This window comes from Vombatus ursinus, unplaced genomic scaffold (assembly GCF_900497805.2).
Source record: "Vombatus ursinus unplaced genomic scaffold, bare-nosed wombat genome assembly UNPS02014945.1, whole genome shotgun sequence".
NCBI classification, from domain to species: Eukaryota; Metazoa; Chordata; class Mammalia; order Diprotodontia; family Vombatidae; genus Vombatus; species Vombatus ursinus.
The window spans coordinates 23,903,348-23,923,393 of NW_020954723.1; the positions used below are offsets into that span (position 1 = coordinate 23,903,348).

At 40.9% G+C, this 20,046-nt stretch overlaps 1 protein-coding gene across 2 annotated transcripts in view; it reads right to left on the reverse strand.

The window, feature by feature from the left end:
- The window catches only part of DLST (dihydrolipoamide S-succinyltransferase), a 23,720-nt gene continuing 3,674 nt past the window's right edge, over positions 1–20,046 (reverse strand). For both annotated transcript variants that reach the window (XM_027844700.1, XM_027844699.1), the window contains exons 3-15: positions 18,516–18,564; positions 16,409–16,461; positions 16,212–16,286; positions 15,933–15,988; positions 14,857–14,968; positions 12,757–12,921; positions 12,405–12,481; positions 10,271–10,368; positions 6,614–6,744; positions 3,698–3,771; positions 3,133–3,216; positions 2,529–2,696; positions 1–1,623 (exon numbers count right to left, since the gene is read on the reverse strand). In XM_027844700.1, the coding sequence (XP_027700501.1) occupies positions 1,489–1,623; positions 2,529–2,696; positions 3,133–3,216; positions 3,698–3,771; positions 6,614–6,744; positions 10,271–10,368; positions 12,405–12,481; positions 12,757–12,921; positions 14,857–14,968; positions 15,933–15,988; positions 16,212–16,286; positions 16,409–16,461; positions 18,516–18,564 (1,277 nt within the window). In that variant the 3' untranslated portion in view covers positions 1–1,488. The remainder of the gene's footprint in view (positions 1,624–2,528; positions 2,697–3,132; positions 3,217–3,697; positions 3,772–6,613; positions 6,745–10,270; positions 10,369–12,404; positions 12,482–12,756; positions 12,922–14,856; positions 14,969–15,932; positions 15,989–16,211; positions 16,287–16,408; positions 16,462–18,515; positions 18,565–20,046) is intronic.

Here is a 20,046-nt window from a genome sequence, read left to right on the forward strand (position 1 = left end):
CACAGTTTGAGAACATTTCCCCTTTAATTTCATTTAAAATTGGTTTCTTTAAATATTTTAATTACAAGTTCTGTATATTGGAGATAGAGTAGTAGACACTGCAGGCACTCAGTACTGGATTCCGCCCTCCTCACCCCTCTCATGCTGGGCCCTATGGTTCCAGCAGCCTCAGAACTAGGTATAGTTGGATACATATTGATGGATTTCCAGTAGCCCTCACAATAGCAAGTATACACTGATACATTTCCCAAGGGACCCCAATGATTTTGCCCACCAACACTGGGCAGTACTGTAAAGATGATTCCAGACATTTCATTATCTTACACTAACAACTCACAGCTGGCTTCTCACTAAGGTGGAGAACTTTAAGAAGTATACTATCCTCATCTCGGCCCTGTGTTGACACATGGAGGAGCCAATATTGCTTCCTCTCTCCTGCCAGCCCACAATCCAAGACCAGAACTGGTCATGCTTAGAGCCCTCATCTGTCCACATACAGCAGAAAGACCAATCTGAACTTCAAATATAAGTTCAGAAAAACAACAGGCAGCAACATTTTACTAGAGACCTTCCATCCCTCTCAACCAAATTCTACCTCCACTGGTTCCGAGGCCCAGCTGTTCCACTTCTGCCCAAGAATGAAGATGCTTCTAAATGCAACCCCTTTGCTGGTATGATTGCTAGGAACTCATAAAGAAAGGCAGGGGAGCACAGCAGGACTGTGCATGGTTGTGCAGAGACGGGCCTTTCTGGGGATAAGACCCATGGTCTAAGTGCAAAACTGATGCACTCTCACCTCTGGAGACAAGAGTATCTCAACCTGAAGTCTTTTGAGCCAGCTCCCCCCCCCCCCCCCCCAACGTCAGGCCACCTGGGCTGTGCTTCCCAAAGAGGTAGAAGAGGCATTTTAAAGCCAACCAAGGCTACCTAAGCAGGAAGGTGCCCTTTAATAAACAAAGCAGCACCTCTCCCCTTGTATTTGAGTAAAGAAACTGCACAGGGCCCAGAGTTGGAAAGATCAGAGCCAGGGCGATAGCTTCATAATGCTGGGGGCCAGGATCTTCCTCCTGCACCACTGAGGATGTTGCATTTTTGAAAACTGGTCAGGTGTAAGACAGAGGAGCTACAATCTATCTAGTGGTTTTTCTATTATATGCTGCCATAGTGAAAAAGCAAAATCATCTCTGGGGAGGATGCATGGAAGAAAGGCTAAGATATTAACGAGGCTCCATCAATACTCTCTCTCTCCCTCCCCTTTGAGCATAATAAGGAAGTAAGAACATTCGTGTTAAGACAAAGGCCGTGGAGAGAGGAACAGGAATGTCCTAAAAGGAGCTGCAGCTGCTGGTTACCTAGTGCTCTGGCTTCCCTTAAGCCAGCAGCACATGGGGCTGTCTCCCACCCAGCTGACCCAGGTACATATGAGGAAGTAGGGGAAGACTGGTTTTCAGTCTCTGTGAGTCGGAGCTTTAGGGAATATGATTTTCCCTAAAGGTCAAGTAGCAGGACACGAGGATCCTCCACTGCCGCCTTGATTTTTCGAAGGAAAGTCACTGCCTCTCTGCCATCAATCAGTCGGTGGTCATAAGTCAATGCTACGTACATCATGGGCCGCACTTCCACCTACAGAGAAGAGACAGAGGGACAATCTTTTCTGTACTGTATGGGGGCATGAGGAAGAAACAGACAAGAAGACCCAGTTCTAATGGCAATGCCCTCCAGAATTTTCCTTTCTGTGCTCTTTGGGCTCTTCCTACATTAAGTCTGGCCCCTAAGATGGGAAACCTCACTCAATGACAATGTTCTTTGACAAAGAACATTTAAATCTTCATACACTCTTCTCTCCCCTAGGAACCATTCCTGCAGGCCAGAGGAGACTTCTGCAGCCCAGAGGAGACTTCTGCAGCCAGGGAATCCTGAATGTTATCCTTAACATATCCTTAATGTAATCCTTAAGGTTATCTTCTTACTCATCTCAGAGCACCCTTAGACACACACTGTCTCCTTTCCCTTCCACCTAACCAAACCTCACCCACATTTCAAGGCCCAGTTCATGATCTACCTCCTCCATTAAGCTTTCCCCAATCTACAACAGCACCCAATAATCTTCCATAGCACACTTTTATCAAATCATTTTGGCTTTTAGAGGTTCCCAATTTCAAGTTCTTATCTCTCAACTAGACTGTAAGTAACCTCCTTGTGAGAAGGGACTCTGTCCATTTCCATACCTCCATAGTGCCTCGAGGCCACAGGTTCTCCACTCATGGAGAACATTACTAAGTACAGAGTAAGATTCAAATACCTTTTGGCTGATCTCAGATGAAGGAGCATAACTTCTCCCATAGTTCTTGGAACCACGCAGGGACTGTGGTGAAGTTGCTACAAAGCTCTATCAGTACAGCTGAACTAGAGAGAGGCTGATTTGTCTCTAAATCAGGTTCTACCAAACAAGTCACACCCTGCAACTAGTCTTTATGATACAGGACAAGCGATATCACCACAAAACCTCACATTGTAGCAGTTCCTACCTTGCCTCCAATAGCAACAGGCCTATCAAAAATGGCGTGCATGCCCAGAATGGCTGACTGAGGGGGGTTGATGATTGGGGTCCCAAAGAGGGAGCCAAAGACTCCTCCATTACTGATTGTGAAAGTGCCACCATCCATATCTTCTATGGCAAGCTCATTCTTTCGGGCCTGAAAAAGACAAATTTCAAAACTGATTTAGACTGTACCTCTTCACAAGCTGAACAAATAAAACCTGAGTCCTTGTTTTACTGGGGGATTCAATCATGTTCTAATCAGACACTGAGGACCTGGTTCAATTTCTAAGTTTTTCAACTGAAATGGTCTTAAAAAGCTTCTCTTAAAGTAGAGGCTCAGAATGAAGAGTTTCACCTAAAAGTTCAAACTAAAATGACACCCCATGACATGGGACTCTTCTGCCTTTGCACCCCACCCCCCTCCCCTTTCACTCTATCTTCAAGTCACCAGAAAGACTTTGGCTTTGGTTCCTGGTCTTACCAATGAACCTAAGTCGGGCAAAGGCTGGTGGTGGGGATCTTCAGCTTTTGCTGCCCTCCCTCTTAACTTTCCCAGTAATCTGTGTTTTCATTTCTTTATTAAATTTTACCTTCTCTCCCAGCTCATTTATGGTTCGTTCGATGTCTGCAAAATTCATAGTTTCCACATTCCTAATAACTGGTACCACAAGTCCCTGTAGGGAGTAAAGCACTGGTTTACAGGGTGAATAAAAATGTATTCTTTGTACTTATTGACCTTTATATAACACCTTTCCTTTGAGGAGCTGGAGGTATTTTTATAATGGTAATTCATGAAAACTACTGGAAAAAACTTTTAGAGATAGGAAAATAAGACAACTGTCCAAATGAGTGACGGATCAGAATTCTTAATCTAGTTCCACCGATTCCAAAGAGGCTAACACTTTCCCTTAAAAGATGCACTGTTTCACTATCATCCACAGCATATGGAAATTCAGAACGGTAGGAAGATCTGGCCTGATACAAAAAGGTGGAATCTAAACAAGGTCAGTATAGGTTTCTCTTATACGAGGTCCCCTCTACTCCTCAAACCTCGCCCTTCACCAAAGAAAAAGAAAACACCATTTTCAAAGCAAATGTATTCTAACCTCAGAGGTAATGCCACGGCCCCAAATACAGTAAACCCAATCAACATACCCGTGGAGTGGCCACAGCAACACTGATGTCTATATAATCTCTATACACCATCTCTTTGGTTGTGTCATCAATCACTGTGAGGGAAAAAGCAAAGTTTATACACGTTCCCCAGAGCAGGGGATGAAGTGAGAATAAAGGAATGCTTGTAGAGCAAAGCTGATTCTCCCCCCTTCCCACTCCAATCAGTCACCATTATTCCATTTCTTAGGCGCCAACACTTTCTTTTTTTGCATCTTCCAACATTTCCTTAAATACATTGCCAAACACACAGCATGTACTCAATGAACCTTACGAACACTGCATGATTCTTCATTTCAGCAAAGGAATGAGAGCAACATGCCTTGGTTTAAGAAGGAAAGAATATGCCCTTCTTCCTAACCTGAACAAGATCAAGAGGGCAGCCTGTCCACATTTCAAAATAAGAAGGAATGAAGACTTTACCAACTGAAAACCACATCCACTGTCTTTTTTGCTTATACGCAGTGAGAGAAAATCAAATGAATGTCTAGTCCTAAATGGTGTAGTGCATAGCATGCCAGGCCTGGAATCAGGAAGACCCATCTTCCTGAATTCAAATCTGACTTACTAGCTGTGTGACCCTGGGCAAGTCACTTAACCCTTGCTTGCCTCAGTTTCCTCGTCTGTAAAATGAGCCGAAGAAGGAAATAGCAAACCACTCGTTTTTTGGCAAAATAAAAAACAAAAAAAACCCAAAAATAAAAAAAACCAAACCAACAACAACAACAACAACAACAACAGAACCCAACAAATAGGGTCATGAAAAGTCAGATACAACTGAAAAATGACTGAACGAAAAAAGGGCTCTTACAAACATAGGTGGAAGAACCAAAAGGGCAAGCTCCTGGAAGGGAGAGACTATTTTTCATCTGTCTTTGAATCTCTAGTGCTTAACCCAGTGGAAAATTTGGGGGTGCTCACCAATTGCGAAATGGCTCATGAAAGGAACAGAGAAAGAAAGAAGCTTTTACATGGTGCCTACTCTGCAACCAGGCACTGTGCTAAGGGCTTTTCAAAGATGATCTCATTTAATCCTCACAACCCTATGAGGCAGGTGCTATTATACCCTTTTAGCAGGTAAGGAGAGTGAGGCAAACAGGTTAAATGACCTGCCCAAGGTCAAAGGGAAAGGACCTACATATGCAAAAATATGTATAGGAGCATTTCCTCAACTGAGGAATGGCTGAAGGGAGGAATAGAAAAGAAAGTGTCTGAGATCAAATTTGAACTCGTCTTTCTGGATCCAAGCCCAGGGCTCTATCCACTGCACCACTGCTGCCCGAACAAATTATGTTCTAGCAATACAATAGAATATTATTGTATCACAAGAAATAATGACGGGACTTGGAAAAACCTGGAAAGATCTATGTGAAATGCAAAACAAAGTGTGCATAGCCAGAAACAATTTATACAGGGACTCTAACACTGCAGAGAAAAGTGACTTTCAAAGACTTACACATTTTGATCAGGGCAATGACTAACCATGACTGCAGAAGACTGATGATCAAACATGTTATCTACCTCATGACTTCTAGGTGGTGAACTCAAGAAGAACAAGATATACATTTTCAGATACGGTCAAAGTGTGGATGTTTCACTTGATTCTGACTGTTGGTTACAAAGAAAAGCTGTTTTTGTTTTACTGGGAGAGAGGATATGGGATACAGAAGAGTGAAGGCCCTCCCCCAAAGAAAGAGAAGAGTATCATTGGAGCATTTTTTTAAATGCTGCAGAACAGAAGTTAGACTCAGATGAAGACAGACAACTTTGAAACATGCTGAATTTATTATATGCTTTTTTTTAAAGTGAGCTTTTTATAATAGAGATTTTCAGTTTTACATACTGTTACATTCAGTTTTACATTCTTTTTTTCTGTTTATGATATACAGAAGCTTTCATGTTAATTTGTGTTTATCAAGTTCAAAGTAATAAAAAGTAAAATTTTTAAAATGTTTTTACTAAGAAAATTGCATAGACTGGTCCTCTCAAGGCTGTCTACAGTTCTTTGGGAGCTTTGGCTCCACTGATGGGTGGTAAAAGGATCTTTGACGTAACCCCATCTACCAGGGGGAAGAAAGCTATCTAAATAAGATGAAAAAAATGACTCTTCTTGTTGAATCAAGACTTCTAAGGTAAAAATGAAAACAAGGTTTGATTCTATTAAAGAACTGATGAAGGATTCAAGTCCAAAAGCCAGAAGCAGCACAAAAACTCCTCCCAGTAAATTCATTCCTGAGAGATCAAAGTTTGCCATGGAATAAGCGTCATGTACAGAGCTCATTTCCTTTAACACTGAGGGTGGGGGAAGAATGCCCTTATGAGTTTCCTGCCTGAATGAGATAACCTGGGCATGAACAAGGCCTCCCAAGAGGCAGTTGGGAGGGCAGCAGATAAAGCACTGGGTCTACAGTCAGGAAGATCTGAGTTCAAATCTGCCCTCAGAGACACTTACTAGCTGTGTAGTCCCAGGCAAGTCATTTAACCTTTGTTTGCCTGAGTTTCCTCAACTGTGAAATGGGGTAGCACCTACCTTGCAGAGTTGTTGTGAGGATCAAATAATATTCGTAAAAGTGCTTAGTACAATGTCTGGCACACAGTAGGTGCTATGTAAATGTTTATTCCTTTCTCCCCCTCCAAGTTGCTTGCTGCCAGACCAACTCTTTGGAAATGAAATGGAAATGTTCTTTGGAACTGAAAAACACGATCTCTGACTAATGGGAGAACTGACATGTAGGCTGAAACACATTATGCTACTGTTTTAAGAAGCTAAAAATGAGTGATAACAAGGAAGTTCTTATATAAAACATCTATTTTTCTATGCCAGTAAATAAAGACTTTTTTTAGTTCTGGGATAGCCATCACGTGTGTATGTGTGCATCCTGGCCCAAGTGGACTCACCTGCATTCACCACTGGCTGTTCCTGCAAGGCAAAGGCAGAGGCCTTCACAAATGCTGACATGAAGCCTAGTTTCAGGTTGTGTTTTTTCAGAAAACTTTCTTTGTGTCGGGCACGCATCTCCTGGATGTTACTGCAAAAACACATTGTAAACACAAAGGAAGCATCTTGTGCTGACTTTTACATTTCTTTACATACATTACATAGATAACTTCACAAATAGATTAACATCTACTAAAGTCCTACTCCAGGGCCTCGTCATGGCATGAAGCAGATCCTAGATTCCCCAAGTCAGGCTATTCAAGTGGAGCACAAGATAGAAAAGCTTTGGGTAGGGGCCTCAGAACTATCATTATTACCATCCAAGGGCCAGCCTAACTAAATTCAGAGAGGCTTATCACCAGAATATTGGCCACTAGGTTATTCTTTCTGACCACAGTAACTCATGAAACCATCTACTAAAGCATGGAGGGTTTATAATCTTTATTGATGAAGATACCCCCACCAAGGAATCACAGATTTTTACTGAAATAAGAACAGATTAGGCAAGCATTCTACTAAAATTCCCAACTTCTCTAGGCTGCTCCCTTTAAACAAATTGTGAAATGGTTCACTAAAAGTCATCGTGATTAATTTGTTCTAGTACAATGCAAGGCAAGAAGGAATCAATGCCAATCTGCCTCTAATATACTGTAGACCCTTTGAAGGTCTCCCATCATTTTTTTCTTTTTTTCAATTGTCCCAATTTTTAAAAAAATACATTTAAGTTCCAAGCTGTTTCCCTCCTTCCCAACCCTGCACTGGAGAAGGCAAACATCTGACAGATATACATATACATATATATATACACACACACACATACATACGCAACACTTTACAATACATAATTCCACATCAATTCTTTCTCTTCAGTCATTTTTTCAAAAGTCATTTATAGCTTTTCGTTGGCAGAGAACATGACCAAAAGATCATATGATATGTCTGTGTACTAAGGAACCAGGTAGAAAAAGAAACAGTTTTGTTAGAAAAATATTTTTCAAGGGCTCCAAAACAAGGGCATGATTTGCATCTGTTATGTTCCTTGTTCCTTTTTAGGCTAGGGCATTAACTCACCAAATTGACAACATGAGCACATAGGGCCCTGGGTGAGCAAATTAACTCTCCATTCAAGGTCCTGTAAACCTCACCCAAAGCAGGCCGTGATCAACCTTGGGATGGCTGTTAAAATGTGGTACCCTTCCAGGTGTCACGCTGAATACAAGTATGTTCCCCACCTTTTCAGATTCACTGGTGCCAGATAAGTGGCAAGACATTTAAGAAACAGGGTTTTGTCTGATACAAAGCTTGGGACTTTCAGTTTCAGCCTTTCTCTTCCACTAGGGGAAGCAGAACTTTCTTAGAAGCCTTTGGAAAACCACAGGACTTCATCCACCTGCTTGCCCCCTCTCACAGGGATTATAGAGTCTGGGAAATGGTTTTTCCCCATAATTTTATCATTGAGATATCTGTATTTATCGGAATAGATTCCTGTGATGGAAATTGAATTTAGGTCTGTCTCAGTCCCAAAGCTTAGTTCTCTCTATGTAATAGGCCTAATATAATATTAAAGTGAAAGATAAGATATGACACAACTTTAACTTTCCCCTCTAGACCTTTTTGTCTTTGAAAAAGGAAGTTTTCCTAGGGGGGCTGATTGGGTTTACAATGTTTTCCTGAGCCTAACCTTATTTACTGCTAGGATTACCACCCTAAAGACATTACTGGTTCCCAAGACACAAGAGCTGCAGAAGAGGGAAAGAGAAGTGATAAACATCTTTGCTCTCAAACCTACCCAAATTCTATTGCCTTGGTCCATTAAGGAGTTTCTATTTCTGAGTCCTGACCCTTGGTAACAGAGGCTGAGGCAACTAGGGAGAGGAGGTGGTCTCAGAGAAGCCCCTTTTGAGTGAGGCAATGGCATAAACACTAAAGGCAATCAAACCAAACCAGATTACTAGATGTACTAAGACCCCAGGTCACTGTAAAGTGACACCTCGATTAGCTACTGAGAAGAGCTAGAAATATTGCATTTCCCCTTCTGTTTTGTCAACTCTATCTTTCACAGCCACAAATATTTACATGTTTTGTCTTAAGAAATTGGGTAGAATTTCAAAGCACAATTTAATTTATGTACAATTTAGCCTTAATGCACTGTAATACAAGCTGTTTTCCCTTCCAATCCATTACCCCAAGGTTCTTCCTTGCATCAAATGGACAGGAAAATATTCTTGTAGCTTATAAGAAAGAAAAAACCCTCAGGCTCTGCCTCAATTCCTCTGGTTGTTAGAAGAAAAGTGACACATTAGGAAAACTTAACACTGAAAGTGCTTGAACACACACCATGGATACTTATCCATAAACTCCCTCTCTTCCTCAAAATCAAATTCCTTTGTGAAAAGCTGGATGATATTCCCTCCCAAACACTGATGAAGGGAAAGCAAAATCCTTACTAGGAGTAGAGATGCTGTGCTGTTAAGCTGATCTCTCACAATCCTGAAAGGCAGGCCAACTTTTAATTTGTTAAGAGTTCATGTATAAGAACCAACAAAGGCCAGTTTTGAATTAGCAATAAGCAAATTCTACCTTTTCATTAGGGAACACAGCTCTATATCCTATTTTGTAAAGTCTCTACCCCAATTTAGAGAAAACACATCAGGAAAGGGCCATGCTTTCTAGCCCATATAAACCACTGTTAGTAGACTGGGCACAGAAATGCGCAACAGCTTAACTCGGGAAGGAAGTTCCAGGGCACTTTTACTAACAATCACTTCATAGAATGACAAGATGTTAGACCTGAAGGGACTGTTCACTACATCTGGTATTAACAGAGTGAGCTGATACAGGGAAGCTGGTCACATTTTATTGGGAATGGACTGAAGGCCAAGGGGAACACAAATAAGAGTAGTTATATATTCTACTTTGAAAGCATTAGTAGGAGCTTTTGCAAGAGCTGATCATCTATTTCAGGTTCCTCATTTTACTATGAAGAAAAAAACCTGAAGAGGTGGCACGATCTATCCAAGGTCACATAGTTAGTGGAGAGCAGAGATTAGACAGGTTCAACCAGGTGGCAAAGTGAATAGAGTGCTGAACCTAGAGTCAGGAAGACCTGAGTTTAAATCTGACCTCAGACACTTACTAGCTATATGGTCATGGACAAATCACATAACTATTTGCCTCAGTTTCCTCATCTATAAAATGCGAGCTAGAGAAGAAAATGGCAAACCACTTTAGTATCTTTGCCAAGAAAACCCCAAAAAGGATTGAAAAAAAGAGTCTGACACACCTGAGAAGCATTTAGTATTTTTTTCACTTTATAACACAACCTCAGTGTAGCAATGGCATAATAAGCTAGTAACTCAGTCTCCTTCTTTTGGCTCAAATACACCTGCCACTGTGAATACATTTAAAGAGATTTGCTGCTTTCTTATCTTCAAACTTGAAGAATCTGAGAGGTATACACAATGCTTGAAGAGTCAATTAGAGAAGGAAACAATCCACTATTGGCTAAAAGAAACCTATTCTTCCTGATATTAATATTGGAATCTCTCCTAAGTATAGGACAATGACCATTGTTTCTACATTCTCCAAATGCATAGAGGTGGGGTTACAGTTCCTACCTCATATCAATCTCGTTGAAAGTGGTCAGCATTGCACATGTATTTTGGGCCTGCTTTAGACGTTCAGCAATACGCTGTCGCATCCTGTTCATTTTCACCTAAAACAGAAAAGAGGATGAGCCTAGAAAATCCTGGACTTTTGACATCAACTCTCATCCCAGTTTAGCTCAAAGTAGTATCAGCATTGGAAGGCACAGGGCTGAAGAAATGAGTAGGAAGGTGTGATTCCACACAACAAAGGCCTTACTCTGCCCTTTCAGAGGTGGTATTTTAAAGATAAGGAAACCTTACTTGCTTAGATTCACCTTTAAGTGTTTTCTAGCTCTGGGGCCCAGGAAATGGTTTGATTTTAAAATCAAACTCGAGTCATGCACAAGACCAACTACTTCTGGAGAGAAGCCATGCAAAGGAAATCAGACCCCAGCACTGAAGTGGCACTTTGTCTAGACGGTGCTGCCTTGTCAGGCAAGAAAACCCATACTCTTGCCCACACTTGAGGTTTTTGTCCTAGCTGACAGTAGCAGCAACAATTTATCAAACAGGGTGTTGGGCATCCCTGCTTAGTAGAAGCACTCCCTAAATCATCTCTCTCAAGTGTCCAAGCCAACACTTTTAGAGGCCTTGCAAAATGATCACTCACAAAGAATATGTCTTAGACAGTTAATTTCAACTTATTAGTTGTAAAGCGTTTAGCACTGCCTAGCACATAGTAGGCGCTATATGAGTGTTAGCTATTATTATTTACCACTAATATGATAACAGGGACAAGGAGAGGAACTGGGCCTGTGATATCATTTGTACAGGGAACCTCTGGGTTTTTTTTGTTGTTTGTTTTTTTTTAAGGCAACTGGGCTTAAGTGATTTGCCCAGGGTCATACAGCTAGTAAGTGTCAAGTGTTTGGTCTGAGGCCACATTTAAACTCAGGTCTTCCTGACTTCAGGGCCGGTGCTCTATCCACTGCGCCACCTAGCTGCCCCTACAGGAAACCTCTGAAAAGAGGAAACTCATACCAACTCAGGCCAACTTTCCTCTACAATGCAGTCTTGGGAGCTGCGTAGGGCAGTGGTGGTGTCTAACTCAATAGAAAAGGGGTCATGTGAGAAAACTACATACTAACATTATCTCTTTTCTACTGTATTTTTATTATGTTAAATATTTCTTAATTCCATTTTAATCAGGTTCTGCTAGGGAGTGTTGAGCAGTGTTTGACACCTTTGGCACAGAGCACTGAGAGGTTAAGTATCTTCCTTAGGGTCACAAAGCCAGTAAGGACAGAGGTCAGACTGGATCCCAGAAGATCAGTCTTTCTAGCTTTGAGGTCAGTTCTCTACCTGCTATATTAGGCTGCCTCACAATATATTAATAGCAACCTTTATGGCACTTTACAGTTTATAAAACATTTTTCTCATAACATGTATGTCTTGTTATAACTTCTACAGATGAGAAAGCAGATTCAGATAAGAGGGACTTGCCCTAGGTCACCTTTAGTAAGTGTTAGGAATAGGGTTAGAATCCAGGTCCTTCTGTTTCCAAGTTCATTGTTCTTTATGCCATACACATTACCTCTTAAGGGACTGGCTGTAGACCAGGGCTGAACTGGGGTAGTAGTTAATGAGATATTTATAGGGCAAAATTAACTTTATACTTGTAATTGGCTGCAAGGCTGATCTTTCCTCTCTGATACAGTACCCCTCAGACAGTGTTTACAATCCTAAATAATTCTTCACGCGCCTCCCCTTTGGTTTCCTCATTCCTGGAAAGTTGGTAGAACAGCACCTAAGGCTCCTGAGATATGGGGAAAACTGAACATGTTCTGTCAGCTTCTCAATGAGCTGGCTCACCACCTCACATTAATTTTTGGTCTGGGAATTTAACTATTTTGTCCAAATTCAAAATATATTTTGACATCAGTGAGGAGTCATGAGCTCTGGAAATACAAATGAAGCCTACATAACTACGGGTCCAACCTTCAGGAAGGCACAACCAAGGCAACAAATTCTGGGCAGGAGTTTCCTGCGGCAGGTTGATTTTAGTTGTAGCAGTCTAGAAGCTGTCACTGCCATGCCACGCCCCCCTCCTTAGTAGTGCTCTTATCACCCTAAACCTGGCATTCATTAGTCCTTGGCAGCTTACCCTATGTTCTGAACGCACACCTTTGCCAGCTCCTGGCTCTGCTGCTGAAACAGCAGCAGATGGTTTTACTGCAGACACTGGAAATGGAGAAAAGGTACAAATACATCAGGAAGGGAAATGATTTCTCCTGCTGCCTCTTCTTTTATAGCACCAAGTAGACTCTAGATGTTTAGTGAAAGTACATAAGAATTCTGCCTCAAAATTCAGTGAAGGATCCAATCAGGCCTGACAGGAAGACCATGCAGAAGGAAGGAATCCTTGCAGATTTCTACAGAGCAGTTACAAAAAGGAACATGTTGAACTTGATGAACCACCCCTGCTGCTATTTCCATAGGAATAAAGAGCTGCTTACCAGGTTTGGTATCAACAGGCTGTGATGACACAGGTGGCACTGGGGGCATCTGAGTGGGGATAGATGCAGCAGGTGGGGGAGGGGAAGGAGGAGGAGCTGCTACCGAATCTGGTTTAGGGGCTGCAGCAGGGGGAGCTTCAGCTGGTTTGGCTTTAGCAGGAGCAGCTAAAAAAGAAAAAAAGTCTTCATTACACATACATACAAAAACTAAATAGCATGGGCATCAAAAAGTAAAGCCACAAACAGAACCTGCTGTTCTAAATTCTATTTCAAACACTCTTTATTGAGTGCTTCTAGGCGTTGGTACTATAGCAGGTGGAGACATAAAGAGGTACAAGACATGCCCCTGTCCTCAATAATCCCCCTACATGTTCTAAATCAGGTTGCAGCCCTATACAGTTATGTTCCTATTGACACAAATATTCTCAGCTTCTACCTGGGAAAAAGATTAAAATCCTTCCTTCCTAGGGCAGCTGATGGTACAGTAGATAGAGGAGCCTCGAGTCAGATAGACCTGAGTTCAAATCTGACCTCAGACACTCAATTAGCTGTGTGACCCTGGGCAAGTTACTTAACTTCTGTCTCCCTCAGTTTCCTCATCAGTAAAATGGGCATAATAATAGCACTTCCCTCACAGGGTTATTGTGAGGATCAAATTAAGCAATAACTATAAGCCTTAGCACAGTGCCTGGCTCGCTATAGCACAGTGAGTGCTACATAAATGTTAACTATCATTATCGTTAGGTGGCACAGTGGACAGGACCACTGGGCTGGAAGTCAAGAAGACACAAGTTCAGATATGACCTAAGAGACTTACTAGCCATGTGACACTGGACAAGTTATTTAATCTTTGTCTGCCTCACCAGCTACATGCAAAGCAGTGCACTAAGCGTATTACAAAGCATTATCCCAGGGCCTGATGCCACCCTGCACTGACTTGGCAGTCAAATCCTTCACCCCTCCTGGAAGTCACTATGGCTATGGCCTCCTTGTCAGGAAGTCCTACCCTAGACCCTGCCCCATTTCTTTTAGTCTTGTTCCATCTTTCTGAAGCACATGTAACTTACCCAGCCGGTTGTGAAGGCTGGTTCTACCCTCTGATGAAAGATAACCTCCACATCTACTAAGCTAGCAGACTACTCAGGCATAGCAGCTAGTTTCAATAACCAGCGCCATCCTTCTGATGCCTGCCTACAACGAAGGGACCGTAGAGGTTATTTAGGCCGGCCCTATCATTTTAGAGATGAGGAAACTGAGGCCCAAATAAGTTAAGTGATTTGCTCATGGTCACAAAAGTAGTAACAGAGCTGGGATTTTAACTTAAGTCCTCTGGCTCCAAACTGGCACTTGTCAGTGGACTAAGTTCCTATATAATCCAAGTGACATTTAGAGTTTTCAGTTCACTTGCAAAGCAGGATGACCGGCATACCCAGAGCCAGTTTTAGCTCCTTCCCAGGGTCTTCTTGATGATACCTCTCAGGTATCCCTATGGAACAGTTTTCCAGAATTCTATCATTATCAGTTTACAATGTCAAAGCTACTTTATATCTTGTTACCATAAGGGTCATGTCCACCAAAAACTAAGAGGAGAAGCACTCATATCAACATTCTGTCTTTAAAATGTAACTATTCCTGTACCGCATAGGATGAACTGAAAAACAAACTTTGACATGCTCTGAACTCTTGGATCCAGATACTATACAAAGTGCTACTTCCTACCTCTGGATCCTCCTTTTTACTCTCTCTTGAGGAGATATAAGGTATTGGGGCAGCTAGGTTGTGTGACCCTAGGCAAGTCATTTAATCCCAATTGCCTCACCCCCCCCCCCCCCCCCCAAAAAAAAAATATAAGGTGCAGAATGAAAAATGTGTACAGGGAAGGAGAGGGCACTTGGATGTGTTCTACTTCTTGACTGTTCTTTATCTATCAGAGGCACGTCAAGTTCACAATGAACAAATATTGCCACTCTTACTCCCTCACCTAAGGTGGCTGGAATGCCAAGGAGTTCTTATGAGGTGGGAGGGAATCAGTACTTTATTTTCAGTCCCATCTCCAAGGTGGTGTGTTGGAGACCATGACAACAGGAGCTCCTTCCTTACCGCCAGTTTTCCTGAGAGTGAACAGAGGGGTTCCTCCTTCTACTTTCCCTCCATCAGGTACCAGGAGGGCTTCAATCACTCCATTTGCCGGTGATGGAACCTGCACAGATGTCTGGAAAAGGGAGATGGGTTGGGGGAAGAGTCAATTTTTATTCAGTACTAGAATCAAGTTAATTGTATAGACAACAGCAAGCACAACACACAAAAGAGGTAAAAAGACTTCTATTTTTCCTTACAAAGTAGTAACAAATCCAGAGTGCATTCAACAGAAAATACAATGGGGGAATCAGCACTTTCAGCTCTTATTCTCACTGTGCCACAAACTGCAGATACAGAAACAAAACCCAAATTTTCCCTGCCTTCAAGGAGCTTACATTCTGTTGGGGTGGGAGGGAAGACAACAAAATAGAGAGTAAAATACAAAAAAATACACTAAAAGTTTAGGGGGCCTGAGCATTAACAATCAGGAAGGATCAGGAGAGCATTTACGAGAAGCTCAGGAGCAAGGTGCACATTCTATCTAACCTCAAGGGAAAAACTACGCAAAACATTGCTACAGGAATGGGAATCCCCTGTACAGGGAACGCCTAAGCAGGCCAGTTTGGCTGGAAAATGAGAGTGCTCACAGGATGGGCTCGAGCCAGAAGGGAAGGTCTTTTAAAAAGCTGAAGTTCATATTCAACCTACAGGAATCAGGAGCTGCTGGGGGGCTTTTGGAACAGAGGAAAGGTTTAAGACCAAATCTGGCAGCTGGCCAGGCCCATACCAAGAAAAACAAAAGCTATCAAACCATACAGACAAGATACTCCTTTTAAGAACACACGACAGGCACATGATAAAAGTCAAAACAAGCCTTTGAAGATTTCCATTTTTAATACTGAGAACTTCTAAGAACTGTTACAGTCTGAAGTCTTCAAAAAAACAAACAAACAAACAAAACAAAAACAACCCAACATCTACTCACAAACTCAACTATTCCATTAACAGTGTCTTGGCTATTTTTCATTTCCTCTTTTGGTGACTTAAAGAACCAAGGGAAGGGAGACAAGAAGAGACCCAACACACACTAAACCTACCTTGTCTGTTTCAATTTCACAAACCACTTCATCTTCTGCGACTGTGTCTCCAACAGCTGAAAAACAAGCACTGGTCTGTCAGAGGGAAAACTCCCAATAACCGGAGGAAATTTTTAAAAGCATATGTTTGACAAGGTCATTTTCTGAAAAGGTCTGAAGAAAATATACAGCAGACATAGGATCCTACTGACCAAGACACCTTTGATTTACTTAGCTGGAGAAGTGTTTGCTACATGATACTTAGACATATGGAATAAAAAGGAGAGCATCAAGTCTTACCTTTCTCCCACCTGACATCCCCCTCTGTGACGGACTCTGCAAATGCTGGCGTGTTGACTGTAATAACATCATTCTCTAAATAAGGAGGAAAAAAAAAGTCACACGAATAGCTGTCTTTTACCACAATTTAGTTTACATTTCACTCAAATTCCTCTCCCAATAGGGCAAGGAACTCAGTTTAACTCACAAGTACTTACTGCACACTGCTGTAGTTCTGAAGAAGCGAACATTCAAGATGGACTCATTTACACTACAGAGAAAAAAACAACATAAAGTAATTAGCTCTTTTAATTGGTATGCTTCTTATTTTAAAAATCTTTTTTTTGTTTTCATTTTTTGTAAAAGCATGTGCATTTCTTCATAGTCAAATTCTACTCCAAAAGAATTTTGTTTCATCTGCTATAACAGCACTCAATATGTAACATACTCATATAACATGCAAAGGAAACCAGACTGGTTTATTTTTTCAAATGCCAGCCTGGACAACTCAGCCCCGCCCCCTCGGGACTCACCAAAAGAATCAAGTTCTTTCTTTACTTTTTCATTTAAATTTCCTTTTATCCAATTATCCAATCAATTAGCATTTGTTCCACGCTCACATATGGCAGTGTACCAGATACTATGGTAAAGTAGGTTACATTATACTTACGCATTTTGTTTTTTGTTTTATTTTTTTTTGGCTAGGCAATGGGGTTAAGTGACTTGCCCAGGATCACACAGTTAGTAAGTGTTATGTGTCTGAGGCCGGATTTGAACTCAGGTCCTCCTGAATCCAGGGCCGGTGCTCTATCCACTGTACCACCTAGCTGCCCCTATACTTACACATTTTAAAACAATAATATACAGACTATAAATACTGTACTATACATCCCATATCTATGTTGTACCAATGACTTCTACTAAAGAAGCCATGGGAATTTTTTTTTAATAACATGATACCTCTCTGTAGTTTCACATTTTATTTCAAATATCAGTACCCTGTGAGGTTCAACAACAGCAGACTGATTAGGGCCTCAACACTTGATCCTGCATGTAGTATATCTTCTCTGGAAAACTGTCTTGAAAGTCACTATAATAGTTACTTGCCAAATACCCTCCTACCCACACCCTCAAGGCACTTGAATAAAAGGCGAAGTGGGAGACAGAGGAGATCAGTATTTATAACTAAAGGTTAATCTAAAAATCATCTGGGTAGCTTTTCTCCAAGCTCTGCATGTGGGAACATAATATGTAATACTCTGACCTATTCAGCATCCTAGCGCTCCAAAGATTAGTATAGAACTCATCTTGCACTATACATTTTATAAATGCAACTGTGTTCAAAGAAACCAGATTGGTCTTCCTGTTCTCTTAAAGAACAGACTGGACTGACCCGAGTCCTAAGAGGCTTTGTTGAAGCTTTTTTTTTTTTCACATAGCTTATTCCTCCATACCACTTTACCTTTAAAGGAAGAAAGTTATATTTAATCCCAACCCTTCTCAGAAACATCACTTTTGGTTATGAGAAGATGAGGGTAAATAACTAACATATATCCTTATGTTAGGTGTATTGTTACAATGTATTCAGATCAAAATGGATATTATTAAACTGGGTTCGATTTTTTTTAAATTGAACTCACTATCTAGTAGGTAGGGTGTTCCTAAAAATTCTAGCAGAGCACAAACAAAACCAGGAAAGTGCTTATCTTTATAATAACACTTCAGAGCATCCTCTTTGGTACAGTTAGTCTTAAAAGGAGCCAAATAACTTTTTCCAAAAAGGTAAGCTATGTTAAAATGTCAGCTCTTTGAGGGTAGGGACTGTCTTTCCTTTTGCTTTTATGTGTATGCCCAGTGCTTAACACAGTGTCTGTCACTGAGTATGCACTTAATAAATCCTTGCTGCCTACCTGCTTGCCTTTGCACAAGCTAGAATGCATTTCCTTCTAATCTCGAAGAACCTCCAGTTTCCTGAATACATTATGCACATACATTTCACATAGTTTTACATTTCAAGCATTAGTTAAAAACAGCTGCCATCAAGAGTAATTCTAAATCGGGGCAGCTAGGTGGTGAAGTGGGTAGAGCACCGACCCTGGGGTCAAGAGGACCTGACTTCAAATCTGGCCTCAGTCACTTGTGCTTACTAGCTATGTGACCCTGGGTAAGTCACTTAGCCCCACTTTCTAGCCAAAAAAATAAAAATAAAAGAATAATTCTAAATTCTCAAAGCAACAGTTATGATTTCTATGCCCAGAGGCCAAAAACTAAAAGCCCTCCTAGATATCCTAAGAAGGAGATCCATGCCACCCACATAACACTTACACAATCTTTTTACTATAAAGGTAAGCCGGTCCCTGGCACAGGGAGATACCTGCAAGAAAAAAAAAAATTAACCGAAAGTCTTAGCTTTTGCTTTATCACCTACTGAAAAATACTGGGGGATTCCTCTCTAATCCCTAAAATAGGGTAATATGATCAGCTTCAATCAGTAGTATTCCCTTAGGGATAAGCAGGCAATTTCCACTTATCTGATTCAAACCCCATTATCCTTTCTTCTACCACTTTTTAGTTTAGCTACTCTCAACAAGGCAAGAACTCTTTCTGGAAAAAAATCTGAGCTATCAACAAACTTATGGAAAAAATGCTCCAAATCACTAATAACTGGAGAAATACAAATTAAAGCAGCTCTGAGGTTCCACCTCACACCTATCAGATTGGAAAAGATGACAATAAGGGATAATTACTAAGGCTGGAGGGGCTTTGGGAAAATAGGCACATTAATGCACATGTTAGTAGAGCTGTGAACTGGTCTAGCCTTTCTAGAAAACCATTTGGAGCTATGGCCAAAATGTCATTAAATTGTTCATACCTTCTGACTCAATGACACCACTACTAAGCCTGTAACTCCGGCAGAGCAAAGAAAGAAGAAAAGGACCCACATGTACAAAATTACTTAAGCTCTTTTTGTTGTAGCAAACAACTGGAAATTAAGGAGGTGCCCATCTGTTGGAGAACGACTAAACAAATTATGGTATATGGATATAAGGGAATATCACTGTGTAAGAAAGAACAAAAAAGATGGTTTCAGAGAAACCAAAGAAGGTCTATAGGAACTGATGCAGAGATAAGCAAGAACCACCAGAACAATTTATTCAACAATGTAAAGACAAAGACAGCTTTGAAAGACTTAAGAACTCTGATTAACATGAAGACTAATTACAACTCTAGAGGAATGATGAAGCATTACTTGACAAAGTGATGAACTCAAGATGCAGAATAAGATATATGTTTGCAGACACAGCAAATGAAGGAATTCATTTTCAACTGTGAATATTTGTTACAAAAGCTTCCCCCACCCCCTCACACCTGCAATGGGAAGGAGTAGCAGTGTGAGGAGTGATAAGGATAGGGTAGCTTAAAAATTTAAAAAAAAAAAAAAAAGGGGAGGCGGCACTGAGGTATCTTTTTTCTTTTTAATGCAAAGGGAACTAAAGGAAAGCCAGAAGAAAAAAAAACACATAGAAGAAGGACAATTTTGAAAGCTACAAGTTGAACTTATACATGCTATATAACTTGCATATTTACATGATTTATATAAATTTTTTAAAAAGTTAGCTGTACATAATATAAATCTTAAGTTTCTGTTCTAAAATGTATATAAAAATACCTATCTTATTTGGTGTTTCTGTTCAGAATATAAAGAAAACAAAAAGAAAGAGAATAATCTTTTCTGCATCCCCAAATTATTCTACATCCAATCTTCCCCTTTCTGCCACTGATACTCTACATTATAATGAAGTGTCAACAAACTATTAACCAACTACTTGAAAATTTGTTCAAAGTTACTAATAAT